The 27,755-nt window shown below is 38.2% G+C and overlaps 1 protein-coding gene across 3 annotated transcripts; it reads right to left on the reverse strand.

Annotated features, from left to right (window-relative positions):
- Positions 1–1,290: 1,290 nt before the first annotated feature.
- MIA2 (MIA SH3 domain ER export factor 2) lies at positions 1,291–27,622 on the reverse strand. Of its 3 annotated transcripts, none has more exons than XM_033062763.2 (24): positions 27,526–27,621; positions 25,947–26,078; positions 23,579–23,600; positions 23,378–23,466; positions 22,910–22,981; positions 22,120–22,230; positions 21,783–21,854; positions 21,269–21,373; positions 17,626–17,748; positions 16,969–17,092; positions 16,100–16,146; positions 15,823–15,913; positions 14,550–14,688; positions 12,877–12,978; positions 11,517–11,577; positions 11,166–11,201; positions 10,162–10,229; positions 9,406–9,488; positions 8,922–9,053; positions 7,265–7,417; positions 5,806–5,937; positions 3,266–3,342; positions 2,634–2,868; positions 1,291–1,848 (listed from the first exon to the last, which is right to left on the reverse strand). In XM_033062763.2, exons 1-24 carry the CDS (start codon positions 27,550–27,552, stop codon positions 1,700–1,702), a joined length of 2,382 nt encoding a protein of 793 aa, XP_032918654.1. In that variant the 5' UTR covers positions 27,553–27,621; the 3' UTR covers positions 1,291–1,699. The 3 variants fall into 3 exon arrangements, with proteins under 3 accessions (XP_032918654.1, XP_032918655.1, XP_032918656.1); XM_033062764.2 differs by lacking the exon at positions 27,526–27,621 and adding an exon at positions 27,088–27,167; XM_033062765.2 differs by lacking the exon at positions 8,922–9,053 and having other exon boundaries at positions 27,526–27,622.
- Between the last annotated feature and the right edge of the window lie 133 nt (positions 27,623–27,755).

Consider the following 27,755-nt stretch of genomic DNA (forward strand, 5'->3'; position numbering starts at 1 on the left):
GCATAAAGCAAGGAGAAAGTGAAATAGCAGCTGAAATGACAGGCAGGGCCAAAACTTTTAGCCACCAGGAAGATTCTGATGGTACCTGGCTCCAGTTTGGTCCCCTCCTCTATTGCCAACCTTCATCAGATAATACTCCCTGCAAAATTTTAATACTGCAAAATTTAAATGCCTGCAAAATTTTAAGCCAGGGATTTTTGTGTGGTTGACATTCATTTTCAAGCTTCACAGTGTCTTGTAGGTCCTGTGAAAGAAAGAGAAGAGAGATGTGGGAGTGATTTCATGCTTCCCCTGCCCTGCTGGGGTGATGTTTCTCAGTCTCCACAGGGAGGAGATGTGTGTGAAGCAAAAGGGTAAGAGGAGTTAATTATAATAATTTGGAGGGAGGGGGGGTTTACATTCTCCATTTCAAAGAGAAGTTCCTGCCTTTCTCAGCAGACACCTGTCCTCCAAACTAAAACAGCAACTTTTCATTCTTTGTCCATGTATAAGCCACACCTGATTATAAGCCGCACTTTGGGTTCGGACCAAAATTTTAGTCAAAATGGTGCGGCTTATAATCGTGAAATTACTGTAATTGGCTAAAACTGATGCAACAGCCACATTAAAACTAAATGGCTAATTTAATATGGATGATACTTTAAAATGTGTGTTGTCAGAATCTGTCATTGAATCACTGGAGTACAAAGTACATCTAAATGCTTTGAAGGCTAAACTAGAAGCAGAGGAGAGAGCCATGGAAGAGTTCTACAGCTGAAAGAAGCCAACGTGGGAATAATGGTAGGAGCAGGAGTACTGAGCTACAAAAGAAAATCCTTGGCAGACTCGATCTAGGCAAAGAATAAGTGGGCTGGAGGTTTTTTTGGTAACTTCTAATTAAGGGGTGTGGTGGCTGCATTTACATTAAAGCCTGAAACTGCGTGTTATGTGTGTGCATGCAGAGAATGGAGCCTGGTGGTTGAACGGCTGCTGAGTTGGGGCTTGCTAAAACCAGTTTGCTTCTTTATCTTAGAAGAGTCCCTCACCAAATGACCGCACTGAGTCCTTATATGGTTTTCAAATTGAAGCCAAACTGTCGTAACAGCCACCAGCTCCTAGCAGAACTTTTAGATTGTACAGTCACCAGTAAAAGTAGAGCTTGGCTCTGTCCAGATCGAGCCTGGCACTGGCCAGCCCTGCCCTGGCTGCAGGTGGATGCACTGTGCCTACAAGGCCATTAACAGAGAGGTGAAGATGAATAACCATTAATCTCCAATCTCTTATACCATGTTACCACTGACATTGCTTTAATTTTCTGTAGATTTTTATTAACTGTTTCCATGTTTTCACATCTTATTAATAAAGCAGCAAGCATCACTTTTGGCATGCAGAGAGACTCCCTGTACAGCTCAACCAGCACAAAGTAGCTGGACTTTTTCAATATGGTTCGCATTGTTTAATTTTATACACCTCTGAAGAGACTACTCAAGTTAGAAATACTTAATTTAAAATTACTATTGTGGAGTGAAAATCACTTATACACAATATCCATAGGTATTTAATTCTTTATTTACAAAATACTATCCTGAGAATTTTCCCTCTTAAGCTTCAATTTGAGCAAAGTAGTTTGTATAGACCTAAGTAACAACGGTTACTTAACGTAAGGAAAAATGCCAGTAGGAAAGCACAAAACTTGTTCAGGACATTCCCCAAATGACTGTCAAGTCTCCTGCTGTGGTTCTGGTTCTACAGCTGATGGATCTGACTGAGATGGTTCAACTCTATTTTCAGGAGGAGGTGGTGGAGGCAAAAATCCAGGTCGTTGAGGTGGATAGTGAGGATAAGGTCTCATTGGAAATGGATTTCTTACTGTCAGAGAATCAGAGTAATCCAGTTAGTATCAGTCACAACAGTAACCATATACACCTGCTCCTCTTGCTGGCTTACTGCTCAGCTAGGCCTATTTAACTAGAAGTCACATGTCAGAACCCAAGGAGATAGAGATCCCAGGAAAGAGGAGGGCAAAACCATCATTTTTCTTGGTAGTTACCCACTAGCAGAGACCCAGTAGTCTCTAAGCAGCAGCCAGCCACTGTTGCTGCTGCCAGTATCCCCTTCAGTCTGCCACAGCAACCCTCACCTGCTCCACCTTACAGTATTTTGGCAGATAAATGGCTCAGTTCAGAGAACAGCCAGACAGAGCCAGTAAGAAGTCCTGCAGTCTGATACTTACATCTTGCTCCAGTCATGGAAACTCCAAGAGAGAACAGTTGTTTTAGGACTGTCCCTTTGTAGGGCACCAGCACACCACAGAGCCAGATTTTAAGATTTGCACAAGATGCAATTTCATAGGAAGAAAAGGATTAAGGCAACCACCTACTTGCTTTCCTACCCCCAAAAAAGAATCCTTTAAGTGCTGAACAGTACATGTAGTGTATTTTCCAGCCAAAGTTAGTATTTGAAGATCAAGATAAGCTGTCGTGAAAAACAAGTGTACAACACAATGAACCTTAATCAGAAAAGATGCTCCTGTTAGCTGAACTAACAAGTAGTGGGTCCAAATATGTACACATCTACCCCCTGTAGCAACTCACTACCTGCACAAAGCATTCATGTTCACCAGTTTGAAACATAACTGGCCTAAAGCCACGTACTTGGCAGCGGAGGGCGTGGAGGGCCGAAGTCTTGTACTGGAAAGCATTCCCGTGGCCCATACATGCCAGCAGGAGGAGGGGGAGGAAAAGGAGGTCCTCGTCTCATGAAAGGTACAGGTGGTGCTCTAGGATCCACAGGCATCAGTGGAGGTCTGACTGCAGGGAAAGGTGGGGGTGCAAACCCTGACCTTACAGCTTCACTTTCAGGTGCCAGCGACTGATCAGGGAGCGAGTTCTGCAACACAAGGAACCAGGGGAGTTAGCAGAGGGAAAGGGAACATCTCCAGTCCCATCAAGCCCACTGTCATGTAGGTGTGACAATAGCTAAGAGCTAGTTCCAACTCTGCTTTAGCTGCAGCATAATCCTGAGCAAGGCAATCTATGTGTACTGACCATCTGCTTGAGCATCGTTTCACCTTTTAGGATATAATTAATTTTCAACAGGGATGATATTAGTAATACATCAAAGCAATTCATAAGACAGGAAGTGTTGTAATGAAGTATACATGTAATTTTATAATTTGCACTGATGAGTGCAATAGAATGTGACCAATGGACTAAAGACAAATGTTTCTATATGTTCTGCAGAAAATTAAATCTCCTTTAAATCAAGCCTCTCTTTAGCTACTTACGCTAAGGGCAGAATGATCCTTCATCCCATCTCCACTTGGTTCTGTTTGTGGGCTATGTTCTGAAGATGTCTGTCCATCTGTATGCAGAAGTTTAAAAGTTATTCAGTGCTGATCTCTTTCTCTCCACCGATTTCAGTATTTTTTTTCTGAAACCACTATAGACTGGCAACAAATCCAACAGCAAGCAGCAGTTCTATTGTCCCCCTCCCTCTGACTGATGGTTCATTTTTTCGGTAGTGCTGGGAATGGCTCTGCTATGATACACTCTTGGCACAGAGCTTGACACCAATCCTATTCAAGTATGACAAAAACCAATTCCCTCCTTGGCTGACAAATATCAAGGACACTTCCAGAACTACATCAGTTTTGGACGAGCAGTCAGAAATAATCATCATCATCATCATCACCCTCTATGTGCCTTATTTACTTTATGAGTAAAAAGATAAATAGAAACATCAACGTTTTTACTTTTAAACTTTGCTGGGAACAAGTATTTTCAATAGTAACTGGAGAAAGTTATTAAAGGGAATTGTCAGAGAGTAGAATCTGACTGGATATAAGTATATTAAATATATACCCTAAATATGCTTTCTTTAAACAAACAAACAACCTCCCAAGCCTGAGATTTGAAAACTATTGTTTTCTTACGCCTCAGCTTGAATAGAGATGATTATACTAAAAAACAACAAACCAAAACAAGACTTCTAACTAGTGACAGAATTTTTATGTGCATGTTTTATTTCTACTCCTGGAAAGCAAACAAAGCTGTTTTCTCAATGAACAGACAGGTATCTTCAAAAACTCTAAATTACTTGTCAGGCCCTGCTTTGTTGATGATATTGTTACTTAATCTAAAACATTTCAACTCCTATGTCACACAGAAAATTCATGCCTTGGTATTTATGTTGCATAACACTTTTCATTTTAGAACCTTATGAAGTCCCTCACAAACTCTGTTAACCTTTAACTCTTCTTCTGACAAAGTCTCCTGCTCCAGGAACCTCCTCAAGTGAAAAGTTTTCATAGTTTGCCATCTCAGCTTAGGAAAATCCATATTATTTTGTTCACTTTAAATAATATTTTGATCATCTTCCTAAGAAGTGTAACTTCTTAACTCTAATGAGTGGGAGCCTTGACTTCAGTACTGTGAGACACTCTGCTGTTCCCAAGTCAGATGTGCTGGATGGGCTGTTTTTTGGCAGTTTGTTTTTTAACTGAAGGGGGTTTTTTTGGGTTTTGGGGGTTTTTACAAATACTCAGCCAACTCTAGTGAAATTTTGTGTCTCTAAATAGCAACATTCACACGTGCTTAATGATCTCTTAAATGCTGGTTATCCAGAAAGGTTAAAGGTTATCCAAAATCCTATTTCCATTCTGGTGGTTTTGAATTGCCCAAGAACTGAATACAACATTAAAAAAAATAAATTAATTGTTGTTTGGCAGTGACTGAAGAAAGGGGCAAAAAAAGGATGCATTAATAAGAGCAAAGCCAGTGCACTTCTCTTGTCCTTCAGTCAGCAGCCAGGTGCTTGAAGAAAGACCTCAGAGGAACATGAAGTATTAGAAAGCACAAGTGAGAAAAAGCAGAAGTAAAACTGATAGAAGGCTTGGCAAAGAGGGAAGGTCAGCAGCTGCACAGAGACAGAACTGTCTTCCAGTGAAGAACAAGTCACTTTGACACCTGAACCTCTAACCTGAATTCAGCATTGGCAGCTCTCACACTGTGACACCAAGTAGCAAAGTTCTCTCTCCTCTGGCCAGAAATGGTGCAAGGGAGATGGTAACTTCCTGCTAATCCTGTCATGAGACTTAGCCGGGCATTACATAAAGATGAAAAATGCTTATTAAGTATTAAGCTCTTAAGCTGTCAGTGATAAGGTCTCAGTGACCAAAACATTGCCTATAAGCTTCTACCAGTTGCCAAGTGTCACAAACTAAAATGTACATAATCCAAGCATGGATATGTACATACTGGCCAATTCAGAACTGGTGGGTCAGTGAAAGGTGTGATTAAACTGAGGACAATTCACTGTGAACTATAAAAAGCTGCCACCATGGTCAACAGTTTGAAGAAGTGCCCTCAGGACCTTCTACCTCCATGCACCAAGCTAGAGGACACTTCAACATTTGGCTGTTTCTGTTTCACTCTTTGTGACTCTAACCCTTTCTAAGTGTATCAAACATGGGACAGAAATGCAAGTATGGGCTTGTGATGTTTTATTGCTGTGCTGAGCCTCATGAGAGGGACCAAAACAAACTCTTAACCAATTATCAGTGGTTAACATACAGAACAGTGAGGGTAGACCAAAAAAACACCTCATGACTGCCATTCACAGAATCTTGCCCACCTGACAGCAGGAAGGGCTATTGCTCCAACAGGGAATGACTGCATCAAGGCCAGCAGGTGTTAAAATGTTTCTTACACAATGAAACTTCAGGTCTGTGGTAGCTGAGAACCTGTTCTTTTGCCACAGCTTACTGTACACAGTCAGCTTACACTGGAATTTTCCATTTCAGAGTATCATGGAACCAATTCCCACCTGTTTTATCAAAGGACTGAACACCGTAAGTTCGTAGTTCTGCTGGTCCAGAAAGCCTTCCAGTATTTGGAGGATTAGGGAAAAATCTTTCTTGTCTTCGAGCAGGAAGAACTGGATCAGCATAAGGTTCACCTAACAGTGAAGAAAAAACAGGTCTGTGAAGATTTATTCCTTCCATTCCACACAATTTTAGACCAGAAAGATTCTCTGGGTATCTTACGCTCTTGTAAATACACAAAGTGTCTATTAACCAAGGTAAGGAAACAAATCTTAAACAACCCGAGGGAATCCCTCCAAATATACCCAACAGCTTATGTTTCTAAAGAGCTGCAAAAGAAAAAGTTCATTGATTTTTAACATACAGCAGAATTTTGAAAGTTATGATAGTCTAAGTTATGAACAGTGGGGTCTTGAAACAAAGGTTCAGCCTAGCAAAGAAGATCGAAGACAAAATAAGGTACTAAATGTTTTAAGCCACTCTTAGGTAAGAATGCAGTTTTCCATTATGTTTCATAGTGTTATAATACGGTTCCACCAACATGCTGGCATCAGATCTAGCAATCTGTAATGCAGCTGCAAGACAAACTGTATCAGTGAGACCCAAGGGCAAAGGTGGGCTAAGAGCAAGAAGGAAAGGCCAAGGAAACCAGACTAGCTCTCTGCAGTATCCTGTCAACAGACCACACCTGCCAGATTAGAAACTGCACCCTGAGAGGACCTTGAGTTCCACCACCAGGCTTTCACACAGATGTCTATTGCTTGCTGCAGTAATAACCAAGGTAACTTAATCTGTGCACATGACCTAAATTTTTAACTTTTCTAAACTTGTAACGTTTTTTTCTTCTTTATTACAGGTATCCAGGAAGGCTGTCCATACCCACAAGTTTTTATTTGAGAAATATCAGCAGATTCCTCTTAACTCATCTCCGCCTTCCCTGAGTGGTAATGTGCAATACAGATCTTTAGCTGAAGAAGTGAGAGTGAAGACTGATGCTGCTGCTGTTAATCATTGAAGAGACAGTATCAACAAGAAAACATGTCCCAGACAGGATGAATGCATCATGGTTCTCCTATACTATTAATATAAATGGGGTTTTTCTGAAAAATAGTCTTTTTCAACATTACCTAGTTTTTATTTAAATGTTAGAACTTTTTACTTCTTAAATCTCTTATTAACTATCCAGACCAGACAGGTCTTTTAATGCACTAAACAAACTCCCAGTAAAATGATGAAGGCAAACAGTTGATTGTTGCTTGGTAATACCAATATGTACTTAAAAGATAGCAGAGAGGTGCAAGTGAACCACTCTGACCAAGAAGAGAAAAAACTACTATGTTCAGTTGCATGTGCAGGTCCAAGAAAACATTTACTATTTTTAAACCCAAAATAGTAAATATACAGACTGCAAGTCAGTAACTCCTCTTTTCCATGGATATGGTAGCTACGCCGAGTTTTCACCTGGTGGAGGCAGAATTATCCTGTGTTCTCTTTCCCAAGGTGGAGACAGGGATCCAGTATCTGATGGTGGCCTGTGAGGATCAGTTAATCTATCAGAATTCAGCTCTCCTCTTTCACTTCCAGCTTCGTACATGGCAGTTGGTCCTCTGGATCCTAATCCAAGAAATCGAGTAGTTATTCACCCTTGCATTTCAAACCCTCTACTAGGGCTTTCCTCAGTCTGGAAATGGTGAAACAAATCAAGGAATGCCAACACTGTCAAGACACACGAGGTGCATGGCTCCACGGGACTCTGCAGTTACATCTACAAAGAAGGGTTCAAAGGTGTGCAATGAAAAGGTTCAATAGCAGCACAACATAGAGGACCTGCAATGCTTTTGACAAAACTAATAATTTTACAAGTTACAGTTAATTTGAACCAGAAACCAGTACCTTCATGATAAGTAATCTTTTCAGTGATAGAAACCTGGTGCTAATCAAGCTAACAATTAGTACACTGAGAGTTAATACATTATCATAAAACACCCATCAGCATTCAACACTCTTCTTTATTCAAGAAGAAGAAAAAAACCAAACAAAAAAATCCAAACTAAACAACCAAACAAAAAAACCCTCTAAGACCAGGTCAACACATAATCAAGTGCAATAAAACCTGTAAAAATGAGTGATTTTAGATTGCAAGCTTCCTCTAAAACAGACTGGGTTTGAAAAATTGCAGAAATACTGAATTCTGCTATCATTCTCTAATTCTCCATGCTAAAATTCAACCTAAAACTTTAAGTCATTGTTGTCAGTGTCTTGTGCAGTCTAAGGTAAATACTACAACTGCACTTACTGAAATCCTTATAGAAGAGAAATTTGGACATATTTCCCACTAATTAAGTACAGGCTTTGATGAGTGTAATGATAAAAATAAATTAAACAGTAGTTTCTTTATTACCTGTAAAAGATACTGAACTTCACCCTAGCATTGACCTACACTGCTCTTACCAACACAAGAAATATGAATGGAGGGTATTTTTCTTCCCTTACAACCCATGCCACCCTAGCTTACTTCCACCTACTCCTGAATCTCTGAACTGTACTCCTTACACACAAACTTCCTGGTCCCTTCTATCAGTAGGGAAGAAACAGTCTCCATGTATGATGGCTGCTTCAAATTTAGAAGAAAGGGAAGGGAAACAATTTACTGAACCAGTAACTTTCTAATACCACAAATGCAATAAAACTGTCTCATGTTTTTGACAACATTCTTTCAGACTGTAGACGAATGACATGGAAGGGGCAGAATCTTTCTTCAGACAACTAACTGACTCCCTTTTACTTTAAAATCATATTTATTTCAGCAGAACCCCATCTATCCAAGAAAAAAAAGACAATGGATAAGTCTGGCTTTTTACTTTTCTTAATTTATGCTTCTAAAAATGAATCCACTGACCAACCTACCAATAAAAACTAGGTTTCCAAGTGTACTGTTACACATTAAACAGCTTTAGAAGAAAGTTGAAAAACAGAAAGAGTTTGTCCAATTAACTGTTGATGTTGAATTGGTTGTTTTAATACTTTTTGTCACCAACAAGAGGAAAAGATGTGACAGGTTTATAGGAGAGGAGAGAGAAATCCAGAATAGATACATTTTCAAGTTTAAGAATTGTACCTCTTCCTCCTCCTCCACCTGGAAGCATAGGTGAAAGCCTTAAAGGACCCTCCAATAAAGTTGGAGGGGAAAGAAAAGCTCTTGTTTCAGATGAAGGCCGGCCCATTGGTGAGGGTCCATATGGGGAATGCTCTGGAACAGTTAAAACAAAATACTCAAGTTCACAATACTTAGTTTAACAAACTGTATAAATAACTTCTCAGGTGAAGTTAAAAACTAAACTGTAAAAAATGAAAATTGTGCTCTCATTACCATGTGTAACATATTCCCAGTCTACCCTCATCAATACTACAAATGCTCTTAGTTTCAACAATATACTTGACGTGACCTGGAGTCACTTATGACCCAATTATTTTTTTAAATGACTGGTATTTGTACATACACAAGGCCAAGATAGTTTTCAAACAATTAAATATGTGTGGTCTTGGGAAACAAAACCATAAACCAAAAGAATTAGGCTCTATTTTACAATTCAATACTGTACCTCTGCCAAATGGTCTCATTGGAATATCAAGAGCATAAGGGTCTTTTTCTAAAAGTTCAAGTTTAAATTCTGCTTCAGTTAATCTGCAAAGAGACAACAAATAAGTAGTAAGTGACCAAGAAATGCAAAAGCTTTACCAGATTACACTGTTTACTGCCAGGCTTTCTATCTAACTGGTTAATGAAGAAAGGTATTTTATTCCCTAAATAAATAAGACAAAGGCTGTCACAGTACTCTGAATTTTAAAATGCCTGAAAGTATTTCTCTATGCTCCTTTGTTTAAACTGTAATTTAGAAGTAAAAGTTGCATTTTAGATGTCACACTCCTAGTACAACATCACTTTAATTACTCTCCAAGCATTAGTTAACCTCACACCTGAAAGTTCAACTACCACAAACTGTTAGTTCAGCATTAACTTCTGAGATTAGCTGTAAAATCATAAGGTAACCATGACATCTGGTTGATATATACTTAAAACAAACAAACAAACAAACAAACCATACCCACCCCAAAATTTGTATTCTAGTCCTACATTCTGCTTCTTTCCTGAAGTATTTCAATACTTCACATAGTTCCTACTTTCTCGCATGTCATAATTACAGGAAAGCTCAGTGACTCCCTTTCTTTCAGAACTCAAACACTGTGATCTCTCTGCCATGTTTGGGCCACAATACATTAACAGAAAACATCAAACTGCCTAAATCCAACACATGCCAAACTGCATTTGTTTAATAGTAGATAAGAACTGCACTTACTTTTGTCTGCTATGTGCATTTTCTTTTTTTATATCATTGAGGTATCTTTCAGCTGCTCTGGCTGTCAGCTTTGGGAAAAGACAAAAACCAAATGTTTAGATACTGCTATTTTTTATTAAATGCTTCATAAATATGACAATTGTTAGGTGCAAGACATTCTATGTGAAGTGTACAGACTGCATTTTCACAAGATATGACTCGTGTATGGAGCCTCACATATGCCAGCAAACGATATTACCAGCTCTAAAACCCAAAATTTTTGAGGAATTATAGAGCTTTCCTGCAGGTTCTTAAAACTTTGGAAATTGAATTCTCTGGCTATAGCTACTCTGAAACATCTACAGAAGATTTAAAGTCTCAAATTCTATGTAAAAATGTTTTATTTTAAAATCAGATAGATAACATCTCTGGAATTATGATCACAAAGCACCATAGCTTTTAGCAGCATTTTATCTCAGATGTTCTGTGAAAGGGAAAAATGTATTCATCAGGAGATATTTTAAATTCTCCTGTTTGGGGAAAAAAAAAGGCAAAAATGGATTTTGTAGAACCACTCTTAGGAAGCTGTCAATGGAACGTACTGTTCTCACAGGACATAATGTCTTCTACTTGTAGATAAAAGAAGTGAAGTACACAAAAAAAAAAAAACCAAAATGGCATTGAAACAAGGCCAAAAGCTTTCATTATTAGCAAAATGTCACACATTTGTTACTGGGTGTCATGTTCTTCCAGCAGGTTTATTGCTATAACAAATGATATAAGATTATCATTTTACAGTGTTCATAAGTATCCAGCTTAAGTTTTCCAACTATTTTATATAATAGAAGTATTTTTAACTTGCTTTTGTATATTTCTGCAAGAGAGCCACATGTTTAGAAGTGAAAGGTTAGAGATAATTTTGGTGATGTTTTTTAGTACGAACCAAAAAGGTGACAAAGTAAATTTTTCAAATAATGAAAAATGAAGATGCAGAACACGAGGAAAATTCAGTATTTGAAACTTACCCAATTATCATGAGCTTTTTTCTCATGTGAAGTAATCTGTGAAAGAGAGATTGGTTATTCACCTAAACCCCAAAACTTATGATTATATGCTCTTTTTTATAAATTTAATGTGTGTGGGTAATTCATAATGAGATGCCTAAACTGAAAATTCAACTTATCAATAAAATCAACCATTGATCTCTGCTATGAAATTGTCAAAACCAGATGACATTAAGAAGAGAGAGCGGAAGGCAAAATTAGACACCCAAAAAAGCCAAGCCAAATACAGTTCACAAGCTAGCAGCAAGTGGTGTTCCAGTTGCAGTAACATCCCTCCTTCTGGCACAGATTTTGTCACAAAGCAAAAAATACCTGATTCTCGTAAGAACGAATGGTTCTCTCCAGCTCTTCTTCAAGATCCTTTGCTCGATCTCTGCAATAAAATGAGAATTTATGATATTGAAATAAAATGGGCACAGAAGTTTTGAATACAATAAACTCAACAGTAGCCACAAGGTGTAATTAAGATATTTTTTTTTATCCTAAAGACAGTATTGTCACTTAGTCCTGAGGGTGGCAAAAAATTACACTAACAGTGGAAATTCTAGGCATTGCATTACTGCAAACAGGGATGTAAACAAGAGAACAGAACCCAAACCCCCCCACACTGTCAACTTCTCAGTGGTTTGTGATGTTCCCAACATAAAGGCTATCCTTGCTCACATGCCCTGCCAGCCAGTCTCACCCAGCTCAGCACAGGAACTGATGTGGCTGGAGCACCACAGTGTCACAGGTTACCAGCCAGTCCTGAGGGACAGTCACCTGCAGTGAGGTTACATCAACATCACATGTATGATCACACCTTTACTGCCAGCTGCCCTGTGCACAGCCTCTGGACTCTCTCAGCAGGTGGGCCAAAGACACAGACATTGCTTGGTTGTACTCAACTTGGAATATTAGTATTCTCTTTAAAGTTAGGATGCCTACAAAATCCATGTTCTGAATAAATCAGGAAGAGTGAATTCTGTCTTTCTGTATGAATACTGAAGAATGTCCACAAGAAAGAATTAATCTAATTAACTCTTCAGGAAGCATTGAACACTATTGTTAGGCCTTATATTCCCATAAACACTGAAGTAAAATAGCAAACACACATTGCATACTGAAAAATTATGCCAGTTACAGAAAATGCAGAAAAATCCCAGAGGTATACACAGCTGGTATAACAAAAACCAGAGCAAAGCAGTTATGAAACAGCTACAGTAAATATTCACCCACGACAATATTTTAGTAAAGGATTTCTAAGCAACAGGACTATGTGACAAACTTTGAGGTACAGAAATAGAATACCATAACTATACAGCATAAATGTTAGCTCTGTAGCAAAACTGAACATTTAATTTACTTTACAACATTCTCTTTACTTCATATTTTTAGCTTTTCAGTAAGGTGAAGTGGATTAGAGACTCACTTCTACCACACTATTAGAGCTTATGTACCAGTACAATTAGGATTCTAATAGAAGTTGCCACAATCTTCAACATCCGAATGTTTTAACAAAGTAAAACCACCCTTTGTCTGTATTATTACACACAAACTAGCATCTAACACACACACCCCACAAAGAAACTGACAGAAAATACATGTGCTTATGCTGTGTTTTTATTAAATTCTCTATTGCTCTTTCTTCACTTGGGAACAAGTGACTAGAGCAACTAAAATCTGCAATTACCTGTAGCTGTTAAGTTCTTCAGCAGCATGAATAATTTTTTCATCTACTTTAGAAAGCTTTTCTTCCTTCTGTAGACGTTCCCTCTCTTCTACTGTCAACTTCCTTTAAAAAAAATTCAAAAACTGTGGTCAATTTTGTTTCAACAGTTTTGAAGTCAGACAAAAATCATATCAAACAAACTAAAACCCAAACTACATAAACAGTCAGTGATTTGTTCTGGTATTTTCTAAAACTAATTTTCTAGAGGAAAAAAAGATTGTTACTAGCTATTAAAAAAGAAAAAGGTTATTCCAGGTCCTTCTTTCCTTCTTTTGGATCCTTATGCCTTATTGGGTACTACAGAAGAAAAAATTTATACTCCAGTCCACAGATTATGCACAAGGTAGTTCTGCAGACCATGCATGGATACCACTGCTGTGTACAGCACTGAATGGATAAACTGGTCATTTGCCTGTGAACAGAAGTTCTTGGCAATCCAGCTGTCTAAATCATGGATCTTGTGATTTAAATTTCTTTTCTACTCAATCTTCAATTCCTACTTTTTCATTTCCCCTGTTTGAACAGACAGAGTTTTAAAAAGATGCCTTAATTAATTCTAATTTTTTGTGTTGCTACATCACCACACCAGCTTCTCCCCATTCCTTTTTAGCTCCTCTAAAATTCTTTGATAAGCAGCGTACATTTGCTGAGTTTTAGTGAGGTTATTTTTAAATATCCACACAGTCTGCTTTCTGCCTGCTTATTAACAGGTTCCTTCTCACTCCCTCCCTGCTCTTTTTTGAAAAACAAAATGCTAATGCAGTGATTTCTACAATTTGTTGCATCTACAAATATGCTAAATATCTACACAAATATATATGCTACAGAGCAGATTACTGAGAGTAATACTTCAAAAAGGTCCTGCACACTGCTCACTACAGGATCTAGTCATGTGCTGATTCTCTTGGGCCTTCAAGACTCTCTTCGAATTTGAAACAAATCTCTTTGATTTCTCTTTGAAGAAATAATTTCTGATTAGTAAAACAAATTTTACCATCATGCCCTAAAGTGATGCACCCCACTGCTACACATACACACTCCTGAAGGTTACTACATTCCCTGAACCAATCAACTTTAATTTCTAGTCCTAAATCATATTTCAATCACTAGGTCATAATCCTTACTAATGCTCTGACTGTGGGGCACATAGTACAGCCCTCACACTCTGGTTTTCTGGGTGAGGAAAGCCTGACTCACAAGGGTTCCGTGAATTACCAACAGCTTGCCTATGTTTTAAGTTTAGTAAAATATCTCTGACAGTTAAAGGTCCTATTGATTTTCTTTCAGCAACTTTGGCCCATGTATTACACCCTACAGTAACTCCATGAAAGAAAAAAATAATCAAGCTTTCCTACTTTAATTGCCTTATTTAAAAGATGAAAAATCTGTTATTACTTGGTTTCTGTTTTCTACTTGCTTGTGGAAAAGTCCTAAAATGAATTGTTTCATGGAAACAGTTTCTATAAACTATTGTAAACACAAATGTACATGAAAGCATAATAAACGGTCTTCACAATTCAGAAAATTCTAGAAAGCAGTATTCAAACTTTTAATAATTTTCAGTCCCCCTAATCAGAGTTACATTCAAATCAAACAGCAAGCATTAACAAGAGGATAAGAAGAGGAACCAGCACCTGTGTAGTTTCATTTCATTTTCTTGATAAAGCTCAGTCATTACTTTAAGTTTCTGCTGAAGCTTTTGAACTTCACTTTCAAAATGTTCATTTTCAGACCGCAAGGAAGCTTGCTGGCTTTGAAGGTTTTCTATGCGTTCTGTCAAATTTAGAGATAATTATATTGGGATAACACATTGGCAATATTTCAGTATACAAAAAGTCTGTAGAACCTTTGATCCTATGTTGATTTAATAACATAAAATATGAAGTTAATATATTTCAACATATGACACAAAATGAGAAGCCAGCAACTATACTCTCTACCTGCCACAAAGTGTAGCCCCGTGCGTGCATCAGTCCTTTGCTCCAAGCCATGCAACTTCTTTGAAAACAACTCAGTTTTGTAATTCTGAATCTGATTTTTCATTTAGAGCTCTTATTTTAAGTATTTGACCAAAGGAGTAAGACTAGCATCATCACATGCTCTTGTAGGCTTACCCACACAAGGTGTTCCTCAATAGCCTGAATGGGTAACTCAGATTTGTCAAACTACCTTTATCTTTCCAAATTGAACTCAAAGTCATGTTTCTTTTCCTATTTCCTATTCCTGTGCCTTTTTTCAAGAAACACAACAAAGCTTCAAGTAAGTTTGAACATCTTCACGGGACAGAGCTACAGTCAATTTGGAGAACTCGCCAGCACAAGGAATGTTTAAAGGACTGTAAGAAACTGAAAGAAACCCAGAGAGCATTTCACCACCCAAATCACAAAGCTGTACATTCATAAGTGATGGTTACTCTGCTGGTCATGATTATGAAAGCAATAACTAATTACAGGTTTTAATTTGAACTTGAGTTGTTGCAATACTTTACATTTTAAGGATTGAGCTTGCAACCAACACAAACCAACTATAATTAAGCTACCCTATTAATAGATGGTTTTAAAATTTAGATTAACACTCCACTGTTTCATGTCCAGAAATTATGCAAAGGAAGTAATATATATTTATTAACATCACTTTGCTCTTGTATTTAAAGATTTTATAACTTAATAGTTACAGAATATTCCAAGAAAATACAACCAAATTTGCAAATTTGATTGCTCTACATCTAAAATCATGTATTTAAAACAGCTAAGCAACTTAAAAATTAATTTCCAAAAAGAATCAAGTAGTTATTAATGTAATGTTATTAATGTAAACTTAATTCAGTTTTTACTGGAATTAATACTTGCAGCCTGTAATACCATTTTACCAAAGCAGCATCTTCTTAAAGACAAAATATTTAATTACCTGTAAGTTCTCCTTTAGCTTTATTTTCATCAGACAGTTTTGAATACATTTGGTCTCTTTCTGCTTCCATAGTCTTTAAACAAGCATTTAACTGCAATTAAAATTGAAAAAAAAAGAGAACATTAAAAAATTACCAGATTAAGAAAGTGTTTGTAGGCAAAAATACCTAACTAAACATTAAAAGATGCTGAACTCTGACACTGGTATTACCAGAATAATTACATATATTCCCTCTAGTTTTCTCTCTCCCACCCACAAATTTCTTACAATCACGTACCTTTGCAGCATAGATCAATTTCTTTACAGTTCGCTTTTGCTCATCATCTGCTTGAAGGAATAGAATAAGTCACGTAAAAAGCATGAAAGGGTTTGTGACAGAGCTTACTGCTATTACTTGGTTTTTATACAAAAGCAATGCCAACACACCACAATAGGCACATCACACTTGGAGGATAAAAGAGCAAAAAAAAAGCAGGGATGTGAGCAGAAGATATGCCAATACTGCAGTCCTTTGTCTGCCAGTCAATCACAACTCAGACTGGTCATGTTAAAAGTGAGATGCTGAATACACACTGAAAGATTCATGGGCATGTGCTCTATGGTACCATAAGCACCAGCACAAAAAGAAGTTGCAGCAAAAAGAGGAGGAAGAAGGGGTTTTCTCTCTTGCTGTTAAAGGGAACTCACATCTACACCCATTAGTTGACAGTGCTACCACACTGCCTGCAACAAATAACACCTCTGTAAGCATAAGGAAACAAAAATCAGGTTCTAAGGACCCTCAGAACTACTGCTGGGAGGAACTTGAAGAAATAAAATCATGATTTCCACCTAGAAGTACCACAGAGTCACTGCTTTATACACAGGCACATACTGCAGAATTCTGCAATTCTGGACCACTGAGACCACTAAGTCTTTACATTGCTCTGTAACAGTCTGTATGGCACACAGTGCTGAACAGGAGGATAGGTTGCTATTCCAGAGATTTCCAAGCATCAGTTAACTGTCCAACACAAATGACATAAGGTGAGATTTAAAAACCTGACTTCTACAAAGCTAATCTTTCAACTTTCCTGGAAGTTAGTCAGTTCTGTATTTCTAAAACACCTGTTAAGTATTTAAATAGGGAAACTAAACAAACCATACCTAAGTGCTCTCCGTTCTCTGTTTCACCCTTTATATCTGTGTCCCAGTTGTTGTCTTCAGTGTCACCATCTTCTCGTATTGCTGAACTCCAGTCTTTCATGTTCAGTATGTATTGTGTCAGTGACTAAGAAAAAGCACACAAAAACCTCAGAAACAAATACACAATGAAAATGTAGTTATCATTACAATTACTTTCCAAGATTTCTGTTCTTGATTTAGTTCCCTTAGTAGATTAAGCCAGCCCCACATATCAAAGCATGTATTTGCAGGTCAATGGGCACATCCTTATGAATAATTTTCAGATAGCTCTAAGCATGCAGGTTTTTAGTGGGGCTTGTGTATTTAAGGTACACAACTGTAAGAATATACACCCAAATTTCACACTCCAAACTGGGGATAGGGGGGAAAGCCAGTACTCTATCAGAACTAGAAGAGTTTTTCCTCAGTTGTCTGTATCAGACTGCTTCATTGGGCTGCTAAGCAACCCTTTCTTTTTTGCTTAGCCAGAAACACAACATTAGAGAATAGTGACAGCAAACAAAAGCCCAAAACAGCGTAAGGCATATTAAGACAAGGCAAGGTTGTCAGGTTTTGTTGGAACTCCATGATTAGCATCAGTCTGAATAATTTGATTCAATCCCAAATGTAGTAATTTACCTTGATTTGGCTCTCTTTATTTTTTAAAACTTCTTCTACATCTGTTTTGGATGATTCTAACATCTTGGTTTGTTCATTTAGCTCACTAAGTCGTTCACCCCATCCTTCTGCTTCCTGCAAAAGCTAAAAAGGGAAATACCAGATTAGTGTGATTGTCTACAAAACCAAGAACTGAGGATTAATAGTACAGAGCCTGTTACATATATTGTCCATACGTAACTGGGATTTAAAGCTCTCACCCACCAGTAAGAATTAACAGAGATGAGACTACAAGAAAATTATCTAAAGAGTTGAAAATTAGGATTTCTATGCTATAGTTCAGTTGCTTTAACTGCTATAGCTGTCCATTGTAATTGGTTGTTAAGGTATTTTTAAGCATTTATAAGAAGTGTTCGGTTTATTCCACTCTAGTTTAAAAACCTTGATGTGACAATAGCAATGAATATAAAATAATGATAATTTATATAACAGTGACATACACTGGGGAATGGATGGAAAACACTCACACTCCAATATGCACACACACTTCTGAAATGGTGCCTGTGTGTTTTCGACTTAGAAGCAGACAGAGAAGTAAGGGAGAACAGGAAGCTTTTAGGCAGTAATTTATATTCATGTGACTTGCAAAACTACATTATTTCCCCTCCTCTTCTCCATACCTCTTGAAGTAATTTTAAAATTTTATTTGAAAAAAGCTTGTTCATTTGTGAAAGTCACAGTTGTATGTAATCAACACCTACTAGTATGTATCTCTTCAATTAACTGTGCTTAACTAAAATTATAGGTAGGTTCCATTTTACAGATATTCCTGACTAAAATCTCATTTCACAAAAATATTTTACAGGAGTTAAGGGATTAGAACACTTCATCACCAGCTATTAAAAATAACCACAGCAACATATTAACTAATTACATTGTGAGAACAAAATTGAACAAATTTCAATTAACATACAAATTTCTGTTAGGACAAAACATGTGCTACAACAACATAGGGTGAAGCACAAACAAATCATCTTAAGAGTCTGTTAAAAAATATTGTTTAAAGTTGCACAACAGTCAATTAATTTAAAAGCAGTAAATATACAGAAAAGAATAACCAGTTGAGCAATGAGAACTTAAGAGCAGTTATACCAAAAATAAAAACAGAAAATGGTAATTAAACAGGGGAACTGCCATGCAAATAGACAAGCAAGCCTGAACACTACTTATCAAAGATAAACTAGAAGGCACAGAACAAAAGGTATGTGACTAGAATAATACACATTGCCCCTTGGCACACCATTGCACTTTCCAAGTTGTAAAAGCCATGTATGAATTTGCAGCATCATGCAAATGACATATTAGGGATTAGAAGACATACACAGACAACTACTTTTATCATTGTCATCATCAAAAGATTACTTTTAAGAGATTCCTTCTCCATGAAGCCAGAGAGAAAATAAATTTACATGACTTTATAGATTTGTAAGAATTACAATAAAGAGAAACAGCAAGGATTTGCAATGAGCTAAAGCAATACATATTTCTAATGTTCCTGAAGAAGAAAAAAACCAAGAAACCAGCAAAGCACAGAAATTCATTAACAACCTTGTTCAACCTAAAAGGCCCAGTCCTCTCTCTGACACATCACAAATCTGAAACAGCACATTTCTTATAAAGTTTAAGCTATGATGTGCCAGAAGATTATGATCCATTTACGCAAATGGACAGAGGAAGAAAGGACTCCAGTTTCTGTGAACAAATAACACCTTTGTTACCTTTTGTGCACACGTGAAATTCCACCTTTAAAAAAAAGGTAAGAAAGAAAAACAAAAGAAGGATATGGATATTCTGATACAGTAAACTAACTCTCACATTAAGAAAGCACCTCAGAAATGAGAACACAGATAAGTAAGGTAGACACTTTCTCTTTTTTACGTATTGGGTTCCAGCAACAAATAACTTTAGTTTATTTAACTACTAAAAAGCATAGCAAACTACAATATGCACAAATGTTCTCAAACTACTAAAAACTGCAACAAACCTCAGTTAACAACAAAGTATAGTAATTAATCCTAAATAATGTGGTTAAGGAGCTACTTATACCCAGGTTGTTTTATCTAAAAGAAATGCAAAAGACATTTTTTTTTATCTAGGAACATGGCAATTAAACCCTGAAAACTGTTTTTACTAAATTTTTTCCCTGGTTTTCCTTGATATAAAATGATTGCCTGAGAAATATAGACAATTGCCAGTACTTAGTGTTATCTTTCTCTAAGTAATATTTTTTTACTTTATTAGAAAGGAAGGAAAGTGATTTTTGTCACACGCACAAATAACTGGATTGTTTCTGTTTAAACCCAATAAATGATCACAGGGGAAAAAAAAAGGAAAATTCCTCCCTATAACAACTTTATGCATTGCTTCTCAAAATTTATTACACAAGAATACTGTCACATTTGAAACAAAGCACTGAGACCAGACTCTTCCTCCCCGCAAGAATGAAGAGGATGTAGAGATTAGGAAGAAAAAAAAAAGACTCTTGAAAGAAAATAATCCTCAAGCAACTTAATATCACAATGATAATAGTCAAATTCACTGCTTCTCCACCCAGAGCTTTCAATACAACTGTCTTCCTTCTTTGGTAATCACAAACATGGACTCCTTCTAGAACTAGGGAAAAAGATTAAATTTTACTAACAGTTGTGCAGAACTGAAATATTTCTCCTACAAAAAAAATTTATTGCCTGTATCCTTTTCTTTTTTTCCTGAACCACTAAGTTGGACATACACCATGTTTTGACATTGACACAGAGCACTTCCCAGCTTTTTATAAGACCTCTAAAAAGCAATAGGCTTGTTCTTTCACTCCCACTCCTTCCCCCCTGCAAATATCCATCAGGTTATTCCTCAGTCAACGGGGAGATCATCAGTCAGTCAGGAAAATAAGCACATAACCATTAAAACCACAACAAACCATCAAACCAACATTACACAGAACATTAAACGTTAATAGAAAATATCTATTTGTTAGAAAAAAGAAATAGTTTCACTGTAAAGCAACCTATTGCATAGAACAACTATTGCACATGATAAATATTTTAAAATATTCAGTGTTCTTTGTGACCTGGCTAAAGCACTGAGGTAAATGGACAACTAAAATTTGGGAAGTAAGAGTCTTTTCTGTTCCTCTCGCTTACATACCTGACTTCTAATTAACACATCTACAGTAGTATTGGAGTATGTTTTTTACCTGCCTTCTGAATACTCTGCAATTCCTCAATTTCTTTGGTTTTTTAGATCAAGCAAAAAAATTTTCTCTCTGCCTCTGTAGCGAATCCTACCTGTGGACTTGTTCAGATATTTCTGTTTTCCTCCAGGTCTCAAAGTTCTTATTAGACCTACACTACCACATGCTCTCCTTCCACTGCTCCATGCATGATACCCCACAAACTGGAACTACTGCATTTCTTGCAAAACAGGATTACTTTAGACAAAGTCACTCCAGTGTAAAATTGTTTTAAAAACCATGTCCTCTTCCTCATTCCATTTACTAAAACACACCAGAGATATTAACAAACCTGCTGAGAATGAGCTCTTTGCAGAGATCATATTTATTAGTAGGAAAATACAGTATTTCTAAGGATAACTAGGAAGAACCTACCTGTTTCTCACTTTCCTGGAGATGGCTGTTTTCATCTACTGCATCTTGAACAGATGTCTTGAGTCTCTCAGTATTAATCTGATACACTTTTAGGGTGGACTTGGCCTAAGTGAAATGAAAAAGTGTGTTGTTTAAATGGTATTGATGAAGATACAGGTGGGGCATGATGGCATTACTGGACTTGTCTTAGGTTTTCTGGTTGTGCTACATATATACATTTTCTCTAAGTTTCAACAGTTTTTGCTGACTGTAGTTTTGCAATACCATATATCATTGAGGAGTAAGGAAGCAAAGAAAAGACAAGGTAACTACTTCTCAGTAAATGCCAACCACTATACGAAATTAAAAATTGCTCAATCAAGCCACACCAAAGTACTAAGCCTTACAAAGTCTTTTGGTTTGCACAGAATATTATCACTGCACCCTTAACAGAAAAAAAATTAAAACAATAACTACATGGGGAATAGTGAAATTGCAGAGATCTGAAAACAGAAATTATGAAGGTTAGACATACCTCATCAATTTGTGACTGGATAGATTTTTCTTCGTTCTCTAAAGACTCCACCTTCTCCTGAATTTCAGCCACCTGAAAATTATTAGTTGTCATACAGCTTCTTTCACATATTTGACTGACAATGTCTAGACAATTAATAAAATCATTTTTATTATCAGACTGAGAAAGTTCTACTGTTGAATCAGTAAAAATGTCTCTAAAAACGGTTTTTCTTTGAGTATTTTCCTTTATGGAAAATTAAGTTTTTGTTTCAGAACACACAAAACAATAGTTCGTCTTCTTGGTAGATATTTTTTTAAATTAATAGAAACAAAGACAAGATTCTATTTATTCTTACCAAGGTATCATTTTCTGACTGCTTAGATTTTTCTTCTTCCAGTTCTTTTTCTAGATTCTCTATTTCGTCGTTGAGTTTCAAGTTTGACTTGTTCAGTTTTTCGTGCATTTCCTAAATCAATTGGTTTGTGAGTTAATAAAACATTTGGTATTAATTACATATGAAGACAACAAGTTTTAAATATGACAAAGTATGTTTCACTCAAATACTGTAGAGACTTCTGCATGAAAAAAAGCTGTAAGAATTAGCTCTATAGGATCTGAGGTGCAAAAGGAAATAAACCAACTTGCAATTTTTTACATTAATTTTATAGAGCCTAATAGGTATTTGATTCACTTACCCAGAACTCTTTTACAAATATATTCTCAGTATGGGGGATATAAACAATGTAGTGGTAATTTTTCTTTAAAACTGTGCACCTGTAGCCTATGGAAAGTATTTGAATTAGATATTATGTGAGAGAAAAATACTACATGCACTACCCTCTCTCCTAGAAATGGGAACAATTTATTTCTTAAAATTAAATATTGTCCAATATGCCATTTGCTCTAGTATCGCTCATCCTCAACGCAATTGTTAAAAAAGGCTTCTCTTAATTTAAATGCTTTGATTTTAAGTAATTTTCAGTAATCCAATTAAAATAATTGTGTTGGAGGTTTTGAGTTTATCTGATTTTTTTTTTTGTTGTTGTTTTTATTTAGTTTGTTTGGGTGTTTTTTCATATTGGCCACATTTTTCCTAGAATACTACCTCATACTGTAGAAATAAAAATTTCCATTAATCTTTTTACCTCAAAAAAAGATGTGTCTGTTGATTCTTTCAGAGTGTTACCATCCTTCAGAGACAACTGTAAATCTTCAAACTGAAAAGGAATTACTTTATGTCAGAATATATGTAAATAATTGATTAAAAACCAGCATTAATTTGTGATGCTCTAGTCTGAAACACAGACATCACCTAAATATTCACAGATGCACCTTGCTGGAAATCAGGAAAGCCTTAACCCTACTAGACTATCCCATGATATAAACCAAAAAAGCACATTTTGAAGTTGCTTCCAGTGAAATATATTGTATTGAGAGTTTAAAGAGAGAACTTGCTAACACCTTAACTGCTCTTAAAGGCATTGACAAAAAAAGAGCATTTGAAGAATACCTTTAAAAGCTTTAAAACATTTTTACTTCTAGAAAAGTTAATACTTTACTTGATTGAATCCATTTCTATGACATATCTGAAAGCAATAAATGAGGACTGTTACCTCTTTTTTGCAGAGGCTGAGTTTTTCAAGAATTTTGCATTTTTCTTCAACTAGTTCAGCAATTTTATTGGCAAGCTGTTTCTCCCTTCCTAATAAGTGAAAGACAAGCAAATATTGCATCATCCAGACAAAGGTGAAAATAGAAAAAATAAAGTCATATCCAAAGAAATATGAAAAATGAAGTATCAGAAATAAGCTTACCTACATAAAGTCGACTTCTAACCTGAAAAAAAAAAGATAATAAACACTGAAAATGTGTGATCAATTACTTTCACATAGTACCTGAAAACTAATCTTTTAAGCTGTGATTCCATGCCAAGTTTAACCATGGAACTTAAAAAAGGAATATAAACACAGGCTTCTACTAAAAACAGGCAATCATATCCTCTCCATATGTGTGTTTGCCCTGTCCTTCTCCCACTGTCATCAGACAAAAGAGGAGAAAGGAGATTAGTTTCCTCCTGGATCACTTTAATAACACACCTCTGTATATTCATCACACAACCTCGACTGCCTACACAAAGTCCCACAGTGGACACACACACACAGTCAGAAGAGCACAAAAGGGAAGCGAGGGGGAAGCTCCACACACAAGGTTCACATTTCCTATTGGGAAAGATCTCCCACACATTACAACACATAACAGCTAAAGCTGCAGTTAGGCACTACCTGATGGGCATCCTTCAAGTGCCAAGTGAGCAGCTGCCACATGGGGTCTGGTGCCCTACAATCAAAATCTAACAAACTGCAGGGCAGAATCTGTCACAAATGGCCTGTACAAGAGATGCAGAACTTGTCTGAGCCCACAAAACTCTTACAACACAGCATTTCTCCCATGGTTGGGCTGGGTCATGTGCCTAATGTAGCAATGGGTCCCTCAGATCTTCGCTGTGTCCTCCTCATTTAAATCCAAGGAGTCCAAATAAAGAAAAAAGGGTAACAAAGCTGTAAGTATGCTTTTATCCTATCATCCCAAATGGATGTTTAGCTACTCCATTACTTTTCATTAACCATCAATTCTTCAAGGAGCAGTCAATGCAGTTCTAAGTATGGATGACTGAAAAAGCTATCAATAAGTTCTGTAAAACCGCATGCCCTAAGTGACATGTGCAGGAGGAAAGCAATACCAAGTTAGCTGTTTAGCTGTTTGCATGATTTCAGCTCAAATGCTTTTTGTACCAAACAGCTATGCAACCAGTCTTAAAACAAGAGTATCATTACACCTACTACCAAAATCACACTGTCTGCATGAGAGTATGTGAAAAATGGGAAGGAATTCAGAATACTGAATTACAAACACTGACCCCATTTCTGTAGCAGGGAAAGTATGGTAGGCAACTTTTATTACTCAGACCTTTACTTACTCTCAAGAGAAGATAGGCATTACCTCAAAAATATAATCTGATTTGTGCATTAAAAGGTTTCAGTCCTGCAATTCTCAAAGTCATCAGATTAGTGCTCACAAAGAGCATGCAGTTAAATTGGTTCAGTATTCCAATGCTGCAATAAATAGAATCCAGGTGTCACTGCCCAGTTTTAAAATGCCTCCCTTGACAGGAAACAATGTGGATTGCTTTTGCTCACAATTACCTTGCAAGACCTGAGCTGCTCTGGCTATGGCCAGGCTAGTCACAGAGATACCAATACACACAGCAATACTTACACCCTAGGGAAGACATCTCTGTCCTGTGAAAATCATTTAAGGACTGACACTGAAAGTCCGGTGTAGAAATTAAAAAGAAAAAAGGAAACCTTAGTACAGTGAGTTTCACTGCATTTCCTCTTCCAACAGTCACTCACCACATGTCCAAACACTTATTATCTTGACAAAACAGACTTTTCAATTTCTCTTTTAGAGAGATTCTAAATTCAATCACAACAGATTTAAAACTCTGAAGCATTATATATCTTCAAAACTTCAATGTGAACTACTAATGCACTCCATGCATCTGCAAGTAACTTGAACACTTTCTGTGCTGGTTTTGTCTGGAATAGAGCAAAGTTTCTTCACAGTAGTTGGTATGGGGCTGTATTTTGGATTTGTGCTGAAAAACACTGATAACACATGGATGTTTCAGTTATTGTTGAGCAGTGTTCACACAGAGTCACGACCTCTGCTGCTTCTCACCCCATCTCACCCACAAAGAGGCTGCAGGTCCACAAAAAGCTGGGAGGGGACACAAGACAGCTGACCTCGACTGACCAGAGGGATAACCCACACCATGCTGACATCATGCCCAGCACACAGAGCAGAGGGGAAGGAGGAGGAAGGGGGGTGTTTGCAGTGATGGACTTTGTTTTCTAGAGTAACTGCTATATGTGATGGAACCCTGCTTTCCTGGAGACAGCCGAACACCTGCCTGCCCATGGGAAGCAGTGCAACAATTCCCTATTTTGCTTTGTTGCATGCATCACTTCTGCTATCCCTATTAAACTGTCTTCATCTCAGCCCATGGGTTTTTTAGCTTTTATTCCTCTGATTCTCTCTTTCATTCCAAAGTGACAGAAGGAGCGAGAGAGTGGCTGTGTGGTGCTCAGCTGCTGTCTGGGGCTAAACCACAACACTTACTGATTGATAACTTCTGTACAGGAACAAGAGAATCGTCAAGGCTCCAACAACGCCAGCACAAATCACTATTTCCCATGGGAAACCATACAGATCAGGGCCAGGTCTCATATCTTCGGGCAGTGAAGCCACAGCCTGAAAAGTAAAGCAAAAAGCTTCAGTTAAAGGAAAACAGGTTACTATTATCCACAGATATTTATATGTTGACATCATTTACTTTCAAGGCTTGTATACCTATTTTTTCCCAAAACTCTGAGAAAATTATAAACAGAAATTTAAATTATTTAAACAGATCTAAACAGATTTTTAAATGATAGATTTACCAAGTGAAGGAAAAAAAAAGAAGTTCCAACAAGATATGAAAATCAACAGATAAAGCTCTGAAACCTTTTCTTTCTGAGACTATCAATTATCAGAGAATCACAGAATTATTAAGGCTGAAAGGAATCTAGGATTATCTAGTTATCCCTCTGCCATCAACAAGAACACTTTCCACGGGACCTATTCCCCAAAGCCCCATCCAGGCTGCCCCTGAACACTTCCAGAGATGGGGCATCCACAGTTTCTCTGGACAACTTGCTCCAGTGCCTCATCACCCCTACAGAAAAGAATTTCTTTCTCTTATCCAACCTAAACTTATCCTCTCCAGTTTAAAGCCATTCCCTCTTATCCTATCACTCCATGCCTTTGTAAAAAGTGCCTCTCCAGCCTTTTTGTTGGCCTCTTCAAGTACTGAGAATTTACTACGGAAAATTCTCCTTTGAGTTGTCCTACAGCTTTCACTGCTGAAGAATCAATAGTAGTAAGTACTTCTTGATTGTCTGGTAGAAAACTTGTTTGGTAGAAAAACCTGTTCAACCAACGTCATGCGAAAATAACATACGGAACACACCAGTGATTTAACACATTTTAAACACTTCGATACACTCACGCTTCATTTGTAAACGGACCTATCAGCCCAAAGATACGATATGCTCCCCATAGCTCAAATTTATTACACGTAACCCGTGTTTAAGAGCACAGTATCGTGCAGTCAAGTCTCTATTTGGATTTCTCTCCTGCCCGAGCCCCTCCGCAGCAGCGCTGCACAAGACCCCGGCGGTCGCGGGGGCCGCGCCGAGCCCCGCGTCACTCCGTCACTCACCCAGCGCAGCCCTTCCCAGGCCAGCCCGCAGCAGCGCCGGGCGCTGTCCCGCAGCCCCGGCCACAGCCCGGCCGTGCCGCTGCCGGCCCCGGGCCCCCCGCGCCCGCCCGCCGCCATCTTCCCGCGGGCGGCGCGCGCCCCTTCCGGCCCGCCGCCTGACAACCGGCCCGTACCACTGCCCGCCGGGGGGGCGGGGAGGAACCACTGCTGCCGCGGGTAACGGGGGCGCGGGGCACAGGTGGCGCCCGCCCAGCGCGGCTCCCCGGCGGCTCCGGGCCTCCGCCGGCACAGCCGCCCCTGGGCACGGCCACCACTGCGGCAGGGACCGGCAGCTTCCCTGGGCGTGCGCCCACCGTCCCGCCCCCGCCATCCAGCACGGACGTGACCCCGCGCAAACTGCTCGTGTTCCTCCCTCACGTTGCGCTCAGAGACACTCACCTCCCGTGCGGCGCTGGCCGCCTCCATGTGGGCCCGGGCGGCAGCTGGTGGCACGGAAATAAAACTCGCGGGCAAGGCCCGGCTCCCGCGGGCCCCCGCTGTGCGTGTCCCCGCCGTGCGTGTCCCGGCCCGGGCGGCGGGGCCGGCAGTGCCCGGCGGGGCGGGGAGGGCCGGGCCGGGCAGGGCAGGTGGGTCCGGCTGGGCGGGCCCGAGCTAGGTGCCAAGGGCCC

Source organism: Catharus ustulatus, chromosome 6, assembly GCF_009819885.2.
Source record: "Catharus ustulatus isolate bCatUst1 chromosome 6, bCatUst1.pri.v2, whole genome shotgun sequence".
NCBI classification, from domain to species: domain Eukaryota; kingdom Metazoa; phylum Chordata; class Aves; order Passeriformes; family Turdidae; genus Catharus; species Catharus ustulatus.

What these genes read in the sequence shown, in the direction of transcription:
- MIA2 (XM_033062763.2), bottom strand. Translation starts at nt 27,552, where the DNA reads ATGGAGGCGGCCAGCGCCGCACGGGAG. An exon ending in AATTGATCTATGCTGCAAAG is followed by an intron (nt 15,914 to 16,099) that starts GTACGTGATTGT and finishes TTTTAATTGCAG; the next exon opens with TTAAATGCTTGTTTAAAGAC. An exon ending in TTCGTTCTTACGAGAATCAG is followed by an intron (nt 11,202 to 11,516) that starts GTATTTTTTGCT and finishes TCTCTTTCACAG; the next exon opens with ATTACTTCACATGAGAAAAA.